Genomic DNA, 15,273 nt, shown 5'->3' with positions numbered 1-15,273 from the left:
TTCCTTTATTATTTAGTTTAAATTACTCCTGCTTCTTAATTTTAATTATTCTGCAAAAATTATCTATTTGCGAAATACAACCCTGGCTTTAGCGCCCTTAAACTACGGCCTTAACGGTCGAAACTACAGTAGCGGCACAGGAAAACCGAAAAACAACGCGGGGACGCTACTTCAATGTTAAACATCCATCGCCTTGCTAAGGCGCAGGGATACAACTATTTGAACTCTCCGGAACGCGTGAGGTATCACGCTTCAATTGAAGGCGTTTACGAATCTTATGTATTTACATGACGAGACTTTCCAAATTCGTTTGCATATTATTGTCGATTTGAGTACCTTTTATTATTTAGTTAAATTATTCCTGCTTCTTAATTTTTAATTATTCTGCATAAATTATCTTTTAGCGAAATACAATCCTGGCTTTAGCGCCCTTAAACTACGGCCTTAACGGTCGAAACAACAGTAGCGGCACAGGAAAACCGAAAAACAACGCGGGGACGCTACTTCAATATTAAACATCCATCGCCTTGCTAAGGCGCAGGGATACAACTATTTGAACTCTCCGGAACGCGTGAGGTATCACGCTTCAATTGAAGGCGTTTTCGAATCTTATGTATTTACATGACGAGATTTTCCAAATTGTTTTGCATTATACTGTAGACTTGAGTTCCGTTTATTATTTAGTTAAATTACTCCTGCTTCTTAATTTTTAATTATTCTGCAAAAATTATCTGTTTGCGAAATACAATCCTGGCTTTAGCGCCCTTAAACTACGGCCTTATCGGTCAAAACTGCAGTTAGCGGCACACAGGGGCGGACTGGTAGTCGAAAAGTTAGGAGGAGACTTAGATGTAAGGGCCCTCCTGTCGTTCGGGGGCCCCTCTAGGAAGGTTCGGGGGCCTTCCCCCGTTAAAATTAGAAAATTTCACACTTTTTAAACACGTAGGCATTATTGGAGTTGGATTCTACAGTACTTGAACTTCAAAATAACCCATTCTCAGGATTCATCGGGGGTCCCTTTATCACAAATGCTTTTGGCGACCTTCCATGTCTCTTAGAGATACATTTTCAAGGAATTCGGGGACTTTTAGTGATTGACAAGGATAAGAAAATTACAACATTACGGGAAAAAAACGATGACTCAAAAAATGCCGCCGGGCCCTCGGACCTCCGCGACAAATTGTTAGGGGGCGATCGCCTCCCCGCCCCCATGGCCAGACCGCCCCTGATTTCCATGTAAATAATCGTTCGGAGTATAAGAAATCTCAGACTTTACTCTCTCGACGACTGTCTCGTCGTAACAGTGGTTAAGCCCTTTTGTTTCAGTGACTCCTTTCAGCGCCTCCCTTATCACGCGGAGTATGGGAATGATAAAAATGCAGCCGTGCTAAGTAAAAACGGCGTATGAGTATTCGCGTGTTGCCAAATTTACTCTCAGAGTATATTTATTTTTGAAGAAATTTATGAACATTTTTCTTTAAAAATTTCAGACTTTTTAGATCAAATTACGATCGAATCCCTGTGAAAAATCGGAAGGGAAATATTCACCAATTTTCCTGAAAATTCGTGATTTTCCGTGGGAAATTTGGCTACGTCTGGTGGCTCATACGGCGTTTTTCTTTAGCACGGCAGCATACGGGTCAGTTGCGCTGGCCACGGAATCGTACGTTGATAGTTTGAGCTATCAACGAGGCGCAACATTTTGAGGTTACACGCACCCACCCCTGAAGCGTAAATGTCCATCAATAACCCAAATTCGCAAAAAGGGGACATGTGTGGTTTTTAAATTTGCCCATTCAGAGAAGTTTAACAATTCTGTGTCCAGCGCAACTGCGCAATGTGTGCTGCAACTTAACAGACAGGGTTGCTACCAAATCTAAAAAATAAAATTCCCCAACTTTTCCCTGATTTCTCTGGCACATTGAGGTGAAATTCCCTGATAGTTGGATATATTCCAGATGGTTCAAAAGACATAATTAGAAATAGTTTTCGGGCAATATTTGTTTATTGAAACAGCAAACCCATTTTAGAAAGCGAATAAAGGTGATTTGACAATTTTCCCCCGACATTTTCGTCATTTTCCCTGACATTTCCAGGTTTTCCCTGACTTTTTAAAATTCTCTGATACTTCTCGATTTTCCCTGACTATGGCAACCCTGTATAGAGGAACAAAAGGTACAATTTAAGGACAAGAAACTAGAAAGAGAAATCTATTTAGATACATACCGGAAGAGAGTTATCCAATTGCCCGACGCCAAGCTGAAAGCACTCACGACAGGACCAGTGGGAAATTCGTAAGTTGGCAACATTGTCACAAAGGACACTATCACTGGAACCGCACTGCGCACTAAAAACTTGCCCACAAAAAGGTTGTAGGCCTGATACCAAACATTTGAAAAAATTTACGGATTCACGGAGAAATGAGTCATATACGCTTAACTTACTTAAATTCTGCTCAGATGAGGTGTTTACAATGGTACATGATATGGAATTAAGATAGCAAAAAATCATGAATATAAAATGATAATAATGAAAATAAAGGGTGTGTCTTGAAACCAGAAATACAAACAGGAGCTTTCCCTGTGGATGATCAAAAACGAAAAACGGGGAAAAACTAACCACACTTTATGAATGTGGTAAGAACATGCATTTCCATTATGGTAACGTACAGATGCAGATGTAATATTTAAAATTATATGAATTAAATAAAAGAGAGAACTTTGAATAAATTCATACAATTTATTACAAAAACGAAAGTAAAAGTCGGAAGTGAAGTGGGGACCACCTTAGCGCGCGATGCGTAGGGTAACAGTGCTTCGGTGCGGCGATCGGTATCCGGGCCGCCGGTATCTCCTGATATCGGTATCTCTTGAACTTAGACCTCATGATAACAGTATGACTCTATGGAAAATATATCACCTCCCAACCTGGATTCAAAAATAGTATCTAGATGGTAAAACTGCCAGGAAAGATACATTTTTGAGATTGAGACGTCGTCATGTCAGGTGGCTGAAGAAGACATTTGGGATGACTCGTCTCGGGATTCTTACAGGGCAGAATATTATGAATAGTAACCGGGTTATTTGGTGTAGTTGTTTAGCCTGAAAAAGTTCATGGATGCAATCACTGACTGTATAAAAATTATCGTCACAGTGGTAGAGTTCTTCTCCCGGGTACGTTGAGGCAAGGGTAGATCCAAGGAGTAAATCGCCATGTGATAGTACATATTTTTCCTGAAATGACATTCGAATTTGTTCTGGCTGTACAGAGAGGGGAATTTGTTGTAACATAAAATATTTATAGGAAAAAGGAGCATTCAAAGGTATTTTGATGGTGTATACTAGCAGGGAATCTTCGCGTTAAAACTACGCGGATGGAGCCTTTTGTAAATTTAAAACATTTTCAATTTTCAGTGGGACGGGAAATGTAACGTTGAATTTTTGCTTATTAATTACGACAAAAATAAATCAGGATATAAATGCTAGGGTGGAGTAAAATGTTAGAGAATCTACAATGAATCAGAATGAGAATCAGTATGAAGAAGAGGGAAAGAGAGAAAAAATTCTTGGATCGCATTCTTGGTTTCAATCCGGATATAATTTTTTTATCTGATCTAGGCGTAGTTTTTCACCAGCAGGTTTTCTCGGGTTATGCAATACCATTGTCTCTTTATTGGCTTTCTGTTGAATTTTTTTGGGGATGAAACTTGGTTGTACTTTTGTGTTGCCCTGAGTATTTTTGCGGAGAACTTCATTAGGCTGCTTTGTAGGGGCAGGTTTTCTATTTCCATTAACTTCTGCAATATACTTTTCTTTGTTTTGATCAAGCCTATGATGAATCAAATCATACAGTTTCCTACAATATTCTTTATGTTTTTGAACGTATGTTTGTGTGTTCAAGCTGTCCTTTACGTTTAGGAAGTTGTTTGTTTCGAGATGTCCCGAAATGATCTCATGAGGAGTTGATTTTGTTACATCAGAAATAGAATTGTTGTAAGCAACAAGGGAATACAACACTAACATAGGAATGGAGTCGTTCTTGAATTGTGGAGTGAGCTTAAGTGTTTTAATATGTTCAATGAGGGTGCAGTGAAATTTTTCAATAATTCCATTAGATTGTGGGTGGTCGGAAGAGATTAGGTGAAATTCTGTATCATGACTGTTGCAAATTTCCCTCAGAGATTTATTATCAAATTTTCCACTTTTATCAACCATCAATTTTTGTGGAATGCCATGATGAGAGGTAAACCTTAAATATTTTTCAGCTATTTCGGTTGCCGTTTTATTTTCAACCTCGTAAGCTTGGGCGTATTTTGAGAAAGCGTCGACAAAAGTCAAAAATGTATGACCAGAAATCGTGAAGAGGTCCAAATGGAGGATTTCAAAGGGTTTGAAGGCAGTAGGTGTCTTTTCAAGGGGTGTTTTATGTGGATTACAAGCATATTTGGCTCTGTTGCAGATATCACAATTTGCAAGAAAAATTGAGATAGATTTTCGCATGTTTGGCCAGTAATATTTACGAGTTAGGTGGTTTTCTGTTTCAATTACACCTCTATGATTGGTTTTGCCTTCGTGATAGTTTGACATTACGGTCATTTGCTCGTCAACATTCTCAATATCCTCAAGGAATCTGTTGGTTTTTTCTAGCCTGAGATTTTTAAAAGTGTTTTGCAAGACAGGGGTGAGTTTTGTGTACAGAACATCTGGAAAAAAATGCATTCGGTATTTGTTAGAAGGATTAAGGTGCTCGCACAAGATTTTTGATACATCCGTTTCAAAAGTATTCTTGTTCAAAGTGATCCAAAGTCGAGTTTTTTCGTTTCGGGAATTTTGAAACAGTTTTTGAATTTCAACATTTGAGGGCATGGTATGTTGGCGAAAACAGATTTGATACTTGGAATAATTCAGAGCTTGTTCCGATATTGGGATTTCGAGTGTATCAGTGTCTAATTGACTATGCACAGTATCTACTTCCGAGTCTGAAACGTTCTCGGCGAGAGGAGTTTCGTCGAAACTATGTATTACGTTAGCAATGCGGTCAAAGGAAAAAACGTTGGTAGGAGCTGTTGAGGACTGTTTCTGAGAAGGTTCCAAGGTGGAGATAGAAATGGAGTCGGAAAGGTTTTCCTCCATGTCTACATTAACAAACAGTGAGGCCATGTCATCGTCAGTCAGGTCACTATTTCGCGCGATATCTTCTTGTTCATCAAGATCAATTACTTGCAGAGAGTCGAGATCTTCGGGGAGGTCACGAATAGTGTAATGAATTTGTATCCTTGATAAGGCGTCTGCATTTAGGTTTTTCTTTCCAGGCTTGTATTCGACTGAATAAACGTATTCCTCTAACTGAATTCTCCAGCGGGCCAGCTTGCTCTCTGGATTTTTTAGTGAAAATAGCCAAGCTAACGGTCTATGGTCAGTGAAAATTTTAAATTTTCTACCATATAAATAGGGGCGAAAAGTTTTTACCGCCCAGACGATTGCCAATAATTCTTTCTCGATTGTAGAATACAGGGTTTCCGAATCATTTAGGGTTCTAGATGCATAGCATACGGGGAGGTCAGAGCCTTTAGGGCCCTGTGACAAAATGGCGCCCAAAGCAAAATTTGAGGCGTCAGTCGTGAGGAAAAATTCTTTAGTAAAATCCGGATTTTGAAGAATTGGATCATTACATAACAATTCTTTGCACTGATTAAAACGTTCAATGAATTTTGGGTTGTTGTGAGGAATTGTGGCATTTTTTTTCAAGCACACCGTTAAAAATTTTGTAAGACGGGAGAAATCAGGAATAAATTTTCTGTAGTAACCAAGAAGGCCCAAAAAGGATTTTATTTCTGTTGGGGTCTTAGGCACCGGAAAGTCTGTAATGGCAGAGATCTTTGTTGGACAAGGTTTCACACCTTCGTCAGTTATTAAGTGGCCAAAATACTCCGTTTCGTGTCTAAAAAATTCTGATGAATACAGCTGGATTTTCAGGTTAAACTGTCTTAATCGTTCGAGGACTAGGCGACAATGTCTTATGTGTTCTTGAAGAGAAGAAGAAAAAATCAGAATGGTGTCAAGGTGAACTAAGCATATTTTACCTTGTAAGCCTGCTAAAACAGAGTCCATTAAGCGTTGGAACGTTGCAGGGGTATTCATAAGTCCAAAAGGCATCCTAAGGTACTCGAAATGGCCATTTTCCGTGCTGAATGCTGTTTTAGGAACGCTATCTGGGTCAATTTCTATTTGGTGGAAGCCATTTGCAAGGTCAAGGGTCGTAAAGTAAGTACATTTCCCAAGTTTGTCCAACAGGTCGGAGATGTTAGGTATCGGGAATTCTTCAGGGATGGTCTTTTCGTTAATTTTCCTGTAGTCGATTACCATCCGCCATTTTTTCTTTCCACTAGCGTCAGTCTCTCTGGGAACCACCCAGACGGGAGAGGACCATGGAGAGTGGCTAGGTCGAATAATGCCTGATTCTAACATTTTCTTTATTTGGGTTTTAATCTCTTCTTTGTGCACATGCGGGTGTCGATACGACTTGGTGTAAACTGGGTTCTCATCTTTGGTACGAATGGTGTGTTTCACTCCGTGAGCAAAACTTAATTTCTGACCTTCAACGAAGAATGTATCAGAAAATTTGTTCGCCAGATTTTCAAGAGCAGATTTTTCTTCCGAGTTCAGGTGATCACTTCGCAACATGGAAAAATCAAATGAGGGTTCGGGGTCAAGGTAATGAAAATTTTGATTGGGTCTCTTCTTTCGTTTCTTCCGAACATGTGCCTCCTTATTGGCACCAATATTGAATAAATCAGCATCGAAATGATAAACAAAATGTTGTTGAGAGAAATGGACATCATTAGGACTACTATTTCTCACGAGTACTGTTGCCAAATCGTTAACGTTAGTTGCAAGGCATGACGGAATGACACAGTTTTCGGTTATTTTATATTTTGGGATTAATATGTTCTTGGGACTGTTCGGTTCTAATTTTAATTGAATTTTTGTTTCTGAATTTGCTTTTGCAGTATGGTGTGATAAATTGGGTCCAGTTTTGTGGTAGAAGAATTTGATGGAGGCGTTAGGCGATCTTAATGTTTGATCACTGTAGCAAATGTCAAGTTTTAAAAGTTTGAGGGCGTCCGAACCAAGGAGGCCATGAAAGTAATTGTGAAATTTCCAGTGGTGAAAGCGAACAGGGAGGGTTGTCCCAAGGGATATCGGGGTCATTCTAGAACTATGAGTTAAAGCAGTTTTTCCATGGACAGAATTAATAATGACTGGATTCTTATTTTTTTCTGTTGTGAACAATTTAGTGGCAATTGCAGGGTCAACGAAGGAGTTTGTCGATCCTGAGTCAATTAAAAATCGTAATTTATAGGTCGGAAAAATTACATAAGGGAGTCGAGGTGCGGTCAATTCTAGGAGGGATTCAGTATTGTCGAGGCTGGTTGCCGAAAAACCTGATTTTCAACAGTATGAGTTTCTCCGTCTGTATATTCCTCGGCATACTCAGCTGCAGATTCAGAGAAATGCTGACAGTCCTCATTATAATGACTCATTTCATTTTCAATTGGGGGCTCATAATGTTCAGTGGCTTCCAAGTTAAATTTTTGAGCTGTAGTTAAATGGGAATTCCTGGAGATTCCAGACATTGGAATTGGAGTATTGGTGGGAAAATTATTTCCACCAGATGGTTTTGTTGCAAAATCACGATAATTTTGCTGGTGCGCTCGATTCTGTTGAGTTGAGATCAATTTACTGCTACTTTCATTTAACTGAGAACGAAAAATTGGATTTGGGTTGGCATTTGGCTTGAAGGGCTTGGAATAATTTGGTCTTAGTTTATTAGGATTTTGCATGTTTGTGTGATTATTAGAAGCAGGAACAGACACTGTTGTGAAATTTTTGCATGATGCTTCTTCTTGATATTCGTTCATGAGAATGTTGTAAATTTGAGAAAGGGATGAGGGTTTTCTAGCTTTCACGTACTGTTGTAAAGGGTTTTTCATACCGTCAAGGGCTTGTTTGGTAGCCAAATTAGACCAGGTTTCTTTTAAAAGAGGGGCATCTGTGGCTCTGCCATGAGTATCTAAATAGGCATTTATTAAATACAAATGCTGTTCCAATCTTTGAACAAAATCAAAGGCTGTCTCATTTACTTGAGAAATTTGATACATTTCCTTTGTCAATGTTCCCAGATCTCGCTTATCAGCATAAGTATCTAAAAGCGCTCGTTTAATTTTTTCCCAGGAAGAAAGATCATGATTTGCTAGCTTAATTTTTGCGTCTCCTATAATTTTTGCTTTAATATGACTTAAAATCAACCAGTTTTGGGGAGGGGTGTCAGAGGAGGTATCATAAAAATTAGAGACAATGCCACTGCAAACACTCAAAAAGTCCTTCAAAACTTTTGGTTCTCCGTCAAACTGAGGGATGGCATCCAAATACATTTTTTCAATTTTCGGAATAGTCATGATTGGATTTGAGCCTAACGAAACAACTTTTGAAAACAGTTCGAGAAAAGATTGAGAATTTGGGTCAGTTTGGTGGGACATAAACTATTCAGAGGAGGGGGGGGGGGGAGCCAGAACACTTGGCAGCATGCAAGAGAGGGTATAAAAATCGCCGGGCACTGGCGAGCGTGCAAAATTAGGGGAAAATGATGGGATAGGGAGCCAGAAACAAATGAAGTCTTACATTGATATGATGAGCAGGACTCGCATGGCTGGATGAGATGACGTCACGACTCGATCAGGATTCTGAATTGGTTGAAGAACAATGGAGCAGGAGTACTCGCGCACTTCCGACGCAAAGATTCGGTGGCGGGGAAAAAATTTTTCTATGAAGATAAAGGTCTCTATATTCGCGATGAAATGGTTCTTTTTCTTTTTGAGAGAGAGAAAAAATTTCCGTGGAACGTAAGTCCGATCCCGTGATAAGGTGGGTCACACTAGGAAAACTTGATACTTCGCGATGAAGCAAGTTTCCTTCACGGGGCTACCAACTGCGCCAATTAAATAAAAGAGAGAACTTTGAATAAATTCATACAATTTATTACAAAAACGAAAGTAAAAGTCGGAAGTGAAGTGGGGACCACCTTAGCGCGCGATGCGTAGGGTAACAGTGCTTCGGTGCGGCGATCGGTATCCGGGCCGCCGGTATCTCCTGATATCGGTATCTCTTGAACTTAGACCTCATGATAACAGTATGACTCTATGGAAAATATATCATATGTATTGTTATAACTGATTTGTTTACTTTAGTTTCAGAAAGCTGCAATTTGCTTTATTTTCGTGCACTTGATAAAACATAATTTGATTGATTAACATTAAATCATTATCCTGGATGCAAGTCGTGAGCCGCATCAATACTAATTTATCGTTTGGCTTAGTGGCATTATTCCTTTATTACTTTAATGACGAACTTATATTAGGCGTGGAGATTTTGACAACAAAGCGAAAATCTGTAATCACGGGAGAGAAAACCTAAAATATTGGCTTTCAAGTTCGTGGTTTGAACTTCGAATTTACCTAGTCAAAAAAGACTGAGAATCCGACAATTATTTCAAGGAATACCTACAAAATGCAAGATTCTTCTAAAAAAAAAAAAAAAAAAAAAAAAAAAAAAAAAAAAAAAAAAAAAAAAAAAAGGAAAAAAGAGAAAAGTAAGAGGAAAACCGGTTTCATCTGGACACTTTTAAAAGTGCCGTCACTGTGACTGCAGGCATCTATTTTCTTAAATCTAAAATTCCAGAGCTTACAGGCGAAGTTTTGATCTTCGTCCACAGAGCGTGTAAGTGGGGTGCAGACAATGATTTGATCACTTTTCGACGGGAAGAACGAATTTCAAAGACCCGCAACGAAAATCACTGACTTTTCAGGGCTGGACGAATTTTCCTGACTTTTCCAGGTTTTCAACGACTTATCAATACTCATTGTCAGTACTCACACTGGAATCTACATCTTTATCAGGGCTGCCGATACTCATACGTTTTGCGAATTCTTCACTCACCCGCTACGCACCGGCGTCATTTTACACACTTGCTACTCACCGTTCTCAATTTTTCTCACTACGATTCAGCTATCTCGATTTCACTCACTTATCACTCACAGTTTCTCGATTTTACTCTCTCTTTACTCTCTGTGTCGCGATTTTGCGACCAGTTTTCTCTCTGTCCTCGATTTTCCTCCATCTATAGTCTCCGTTCTTGCTATTACTCGCCGTTCCTCGATTTTACTCACATATTACTCACAGTTTCTCGATTTTACCCAAAGATTACTCACAATTTCTCGATTTGACTCACATATCTCCATCTTTAGTCTCCGTTCTTGCTTTTACTCACTCTTTACTCGCCGTTCCTCGATTTTACTCACATATTACTCACAGTTTCTCGATTTTACCCTAAAGATTACTCACAATTCCTCGATTTTACTCCCATATTAATCACAATTCCTCGATTTTACTCCCATATTAATCACAATTTCTCGATTTTACTCACATATTACTCACAGTTTCTCGATTTTACTCACTCATCACTCTTGTGAATCGCGCGACTTATGAATTCCTTTAGGATCGATCATCGCTTCATTGATCGTTCATCACACCGAGAGACACAATGATGGAGAATCATTCTTGAATTAATCACAAATCATCGGATTACTCATTAACTACTAAAATTACACCCATTTAACTCGTCAATGCTTAAATTACTCACGAGTCGGCAGCCCTGATTTTCACACTAAGAAGAATTGGATAGATAACTCGCAACAAAAACAACAGTTTCCGTGACAGTTAGTCGTTACGCTGAGAAAAATAATTCTTGTGTTAGGGAACAGCAATTACTGCTGTTGTTAATAATTCTGCTGCTGATTCTTCTCTGTCTGCTACGAACTGCGAAAACTTCTCCCTCTCCTGCTGCCATTACTAATGTTTGAGTCCGATCTCCAGTTTGCTCATTTTCTCAAATCAAGGAATTTTAGCAGCTGCTGTGACTGCTATTGTTGCTGCTTATTGCGTCCTCATTCTGCTGCTTCTTCTCTCCGATTACTTTCTTTAACTCCTTTTGCGAGAATGAGCATGTAACATGAAGATTTTAATTTTACTAGTGTGACAGAAGGAACGATGGGGAGGATGTTGCAGTTCTTTATGTCCCACATTCTCTCAGTCTTATCTGTGATCTGAAGCAGGGTGGTGGGGCGTTCCTTTACCTTGTGGCCTGTGATCTAAACAAGCGTTTTCATCATTGTGAATCTGAATTTCCGTAAAAAAAAGTGTGTTAGATGTATAGGATGAATTGTGACTTTGAAAACACTGACGCAACAATCTAGCGAAGCTCGGGCAAAGACGTCATTCACGGAAAACAGCAAGTTGCGTAACTGTAGTCCCACGGGTATGGCTGAAATTCGACGACCATCATCTTGAAATGGGGGAAAGGAAGGAGGGATTCAGAATGGCACAAAATTCGAATAGTATTCACATAGAAAAAAGCAGAGCAGATTAATTAATTAGATAGAGAAAAACAGAAGATATTATTAATTAGATAGGGAAAAGCAGAAGATATTAATTAATTAGATAGAGAAAATAAGGAAACATGCATTAATTAAATAGAGAAAAGCAGGAAACATGCATTAATTAGATAGAGAAAAGAAGGAAAGATGCATTAATTAGATAGAGAAAAGCAGGAGACTTGCATTAATTAGATAGAGAAAAGCAGGAAACATGCATCAATTAGAGAGAGAAAAGCAGAAGATATTAATTAATTGGATGAAGAAAATCGGAAAAGAAAATGATAGGTATACTATTCAAAAACTAACTAAAGAAAGGTCAGCTACTTTAATAAACTCCTATAGAAGAAAATGTAGAAAACAGTATTAGTGAGAAATGTAGAAACACCTGAGAAATGGAGCTCTTGCATGTGTTAGGGATTTGCGACTTAAGTACTTATTCCTAAGTAATATTTCGCTCGAAACACGATGGTACCACTGGTTTTCTCTAAAATCGATTCCCAAGCTCAAAAAAAGCTCTCTAAGTTGAGGCCGTAATGTAGGGGATGTCCAACACTGCCCTCAGAGTCTACCTTCATATCCAGTTAAATTTTCCATGCAAAGATAGGGAGCAAATACGTTAACAGGTTTGCCACTTTGTTTAGAGACTCCGAAGTTGGAACCACGGCAATCCTGCTTATGTATTTGCTCCCTATCTTTGCATGGAAAATTTTACTAGGTGTAGAATTAATGGACTTTCAACGTTGCGTGGGATATCCTCTCCATTACAAACTGAACTCGGAGAGCATTTAAGAGCTTCGGAATTGATTTCAGAGAAAACCAATGGCACCATCGTGTTTTTCACGAAATTTTACGGATGAGAAAGTTGAAGTACTTGAAACGCAAATCCGTGACACTTGCAAATACTCCACCGTGTTTTTTTTTTTCAAATTTATATTTAATTTTTATTTTGATCTTGAGTGGGTGAATGTTGCCTCAGAAGAGGGATGGAGAACCGGAACTGAGAGTGAGTTCGCGTGGTTTGCAGAACTTCAATCAATCCCGCATACAAATCAGTCAATCTCGCATACAAATCAGTCAATCCCGCATGCAAATCAGTCGATCAGCATACAACTCAGTCAATCCCGCATGCAGATCAGTCAATCAGCGTACAAATCAGTCAATCAGTCCAACAGTCAAGAAAGAAAGAAATAGAGGGAGAGAAGGCTGGTAACCATGCCCAGCCTGGGCATCGGGAGCCAATCCCGAGGTCACCGACCAAGGGTAAAAGGGCACCTCCATGGTGCCCGCAACCATCCACCGGGGTAGACGTGCGGCCGGGGTGGTGTCTGCAGATCGCTCCTCTAGTGCCTCCAGACGGTACAAGACGTCCGCCGACCGGGTGGACGACCGCGCGCCGGGCGCTCCGACGAGTGCTCGGTCGGACGACAGAACCTCCAACTCAACTTCACTTTCAGACCGAGGCTAAAGGCCTCAGCCTGAAAGAGAAGCTGATACGGAGGCACTGTCATCACGGTAGAGCAGTCGACGGAGCGTCCAGCGGGTGTCCACCCGCTCGTCGGACATCAACGACGTTCGCCGACCGGGCGGACGACCGCGCGCCGGGCGCTCCGACGAGTGCTCGGTCGGACGACAGAGCCTCCAACTCAACTTCACTTTCAGACCGAGGCTAAAGGCCTCAGCCTGAGAGTGAAGCTGATACGGAGACACTGTCATCACGGTAGAGCAGTCGACGGAGCGTCCAGCGGGTGTCCACCCGTTCGTCGGACGTCGGACCGTAAGGAAGCACTATAACCGAAACTGACGGCCGTCGTCGTCGTTGTGCGTCACGGCTGTGAAATGCACGTCGCGGCTGATACGGAACTTCCGGGACCTCTTTAAGGTGATTCGATGGACGCCATATTTTGTGTCAGAACGGCATGCGATTTATCGCATCAATTGGTTTCATTTTTTCAACTACTCGTCGTTTTCCTCCAATTTTGAGATCGCAATTCTGTTGTCAAGAGACTAAAGCACTCACTTACCAATTTTAACAAAGAAATTCACGTAATAAAGGCGTGGTTTTTTCAGAGAGAAAACATCGCATTCGATACTGATACCGAAACGGCACTCGAATGCGATATTTTCTCTCGGAAAAAACGACGCCTTTATTACGTTGAATTGCTTTGTTAAAATTGGTAAGTGAGTGCTTTAGTCTCTTGACAACAGAATTGCGATCTCAAAATTGGAGGAAAATGACGAGTAGTTGAAAAAATGAAACCAATTGATGCGATATATCGCATGCCGTTCTGACATAAAATATGGCGTCCATCGAATCACCTTAAGCTCGGGTCAAAATCACAGTGCGGAGCGCGGTTTCCACCATCAAATTGAGCCCATCAAAATTGATCACCGGTGGAACTGTGGGCTCAATTTGATCGTGGAAACGGAGCTCCACGCTGTGAGTTTGACCCGAGCACATACGCCGATTGCACAAGTCCCAAATGGGAACCGATACGACAAGTTCAGCTCATCGTCTCGACTCCCATTTGGAACGTGTGTAATCAGCTCTTCTAACCTCTGCACCCTCCCTCTAAAAGGCACTCACCCTCGAGACTTTCTTCAAGTTGATGCTCAAATGCTGAAATACATTTATAATTTTTACTTCTATTTCAAGTAACTCAATATTAACTTTCAATTATGACTTAACGCATTAATATTTCAATTGCAGAGGTGTGAGTGCCGAAGTTGCTAAGGCACCTCTTAAAAATAAAACTTATTACTGTACCACTACTATTACTACTACTACTGCACAAGATATACATAGGGAGAAAGAAGAGAAGTCGGTAGTGATGTCATATATCGCAGTTTCAGGCCCGCAAGTTTGCATTACGTCAGTAAAATGTATTTTTTTGCATCTGGTAACACTGTTTCCGTACGAAGAGAGCGCATCCGAGAACCTACTTCTTTCAGATGTTAGAAAAATATTAAGGAGAGAGAAAAGAAAAGCCGCAAATTTCATAAAATAGCACGACTAGTTGCAAATATTAAGTTGGAAATCTAAATTAACGTGAATACTGATAATCTGAAAACGTCCTCTCAGATAGCTCGAGCGAAAAATCGCGTTGGTTTTTTTATCGGGAGCTTCAGTGATAATTTTATTTATTTCACGAATCAAGAGTAACATCTTTGAACGATTTTACTCCCTAGAATTACAAATCATGGGGACAGGGCATCAATACGATTCGAAAAGATAACTATCATAAAAATAAAACTGAAATATTGAATGAGAGATCAGCATCATAGCTACTTGAACTTTCACAACGACATCAAAAAATGAGGCATTACAGTACTACGGAGGAGGGGGCACTGAGCGTACTAGGAACCCCCTCTCCCCGTCAGAGAGTTTGAATTTATAAACTTCCCCCTTCCCATGAAAAATTTCTGGCTATTCCACCGGTATGAAATAAAAAGTACGGCACAAGGACTCAAGTGAACTTTTTCCACCGGTATGAAATAAAAAGTACGGCACAAGGACTCAAGTGAACTTTTTCCACCGGTTTGAAATAAAAACTATGGCACAAGGACTCAAGTGAACTTTTAAAAAATCTCTGCAATGGAGCTTCAGAAAAAAGCATGTTTTTCCATTATATTGGTTTCTGATCTATTGCTACAGTGATGTGCGACAAGACACATGAGGACAAGAAAAAAAGAGAAGCGAAAAAGTTGAGTTTCAGCTGCGATAAATTGCTGATTATGCGCCACGCACTACCAGATGCCCTACCAACAACAAATAAATAAAAAAG

General features: G+C 40.0%; 1 protein-coding gene across 7 annotated transcripts in view; it reads right to left on the bottom strand.

Moving 5' to 3' along the window:
• The window catches only part of LOC109035187 (uncharacterized), a 228,893-nt gene that overhangs the window by 195,735 nt on the left and 17,885 nt on the right, over window positions 1-15,273 (bottom strand). For 6 of the 7 annotated variants that reach the window (XR_011900582.1, XR_011900586.1, XR_011900584.1 and 3 more), the window contains exon 2: window positions 2,227-2,378. Coding sequence is in view for 2 of the 7 variants with exons in the window: in XM_072304694.1 (XP_072160795.1) it covers window positions 2,227-2,378 (152 nt within the window). In the remaining 5 variants the exon portion in view is untranslated. Of the gene's footprint in view, window positions 1-2,226; window positions 2,698-15,273 lie in introns of those variants that run through there. The other variant, XM_072304693.1, reaches the window with a different exon arrangement.

Source organism: Bemisia tabaci, chromosome 9, assembly GCF_918797505.1.
Source record: "Bemisia tabaci chromosome 9, PGI_BMITA_v3".
In the NCBI taxonomy this organism is placed as follows: domain Eukaryota; kingdom Metazoa; phylum Arthropoda; class Insecta; order Hemiptera; family Aleyrodidae; genus Bemisia; species Bemisia tabaci.
This window is presented reverse-complemented; position numbering and strand designations above follow the sequence as displayed.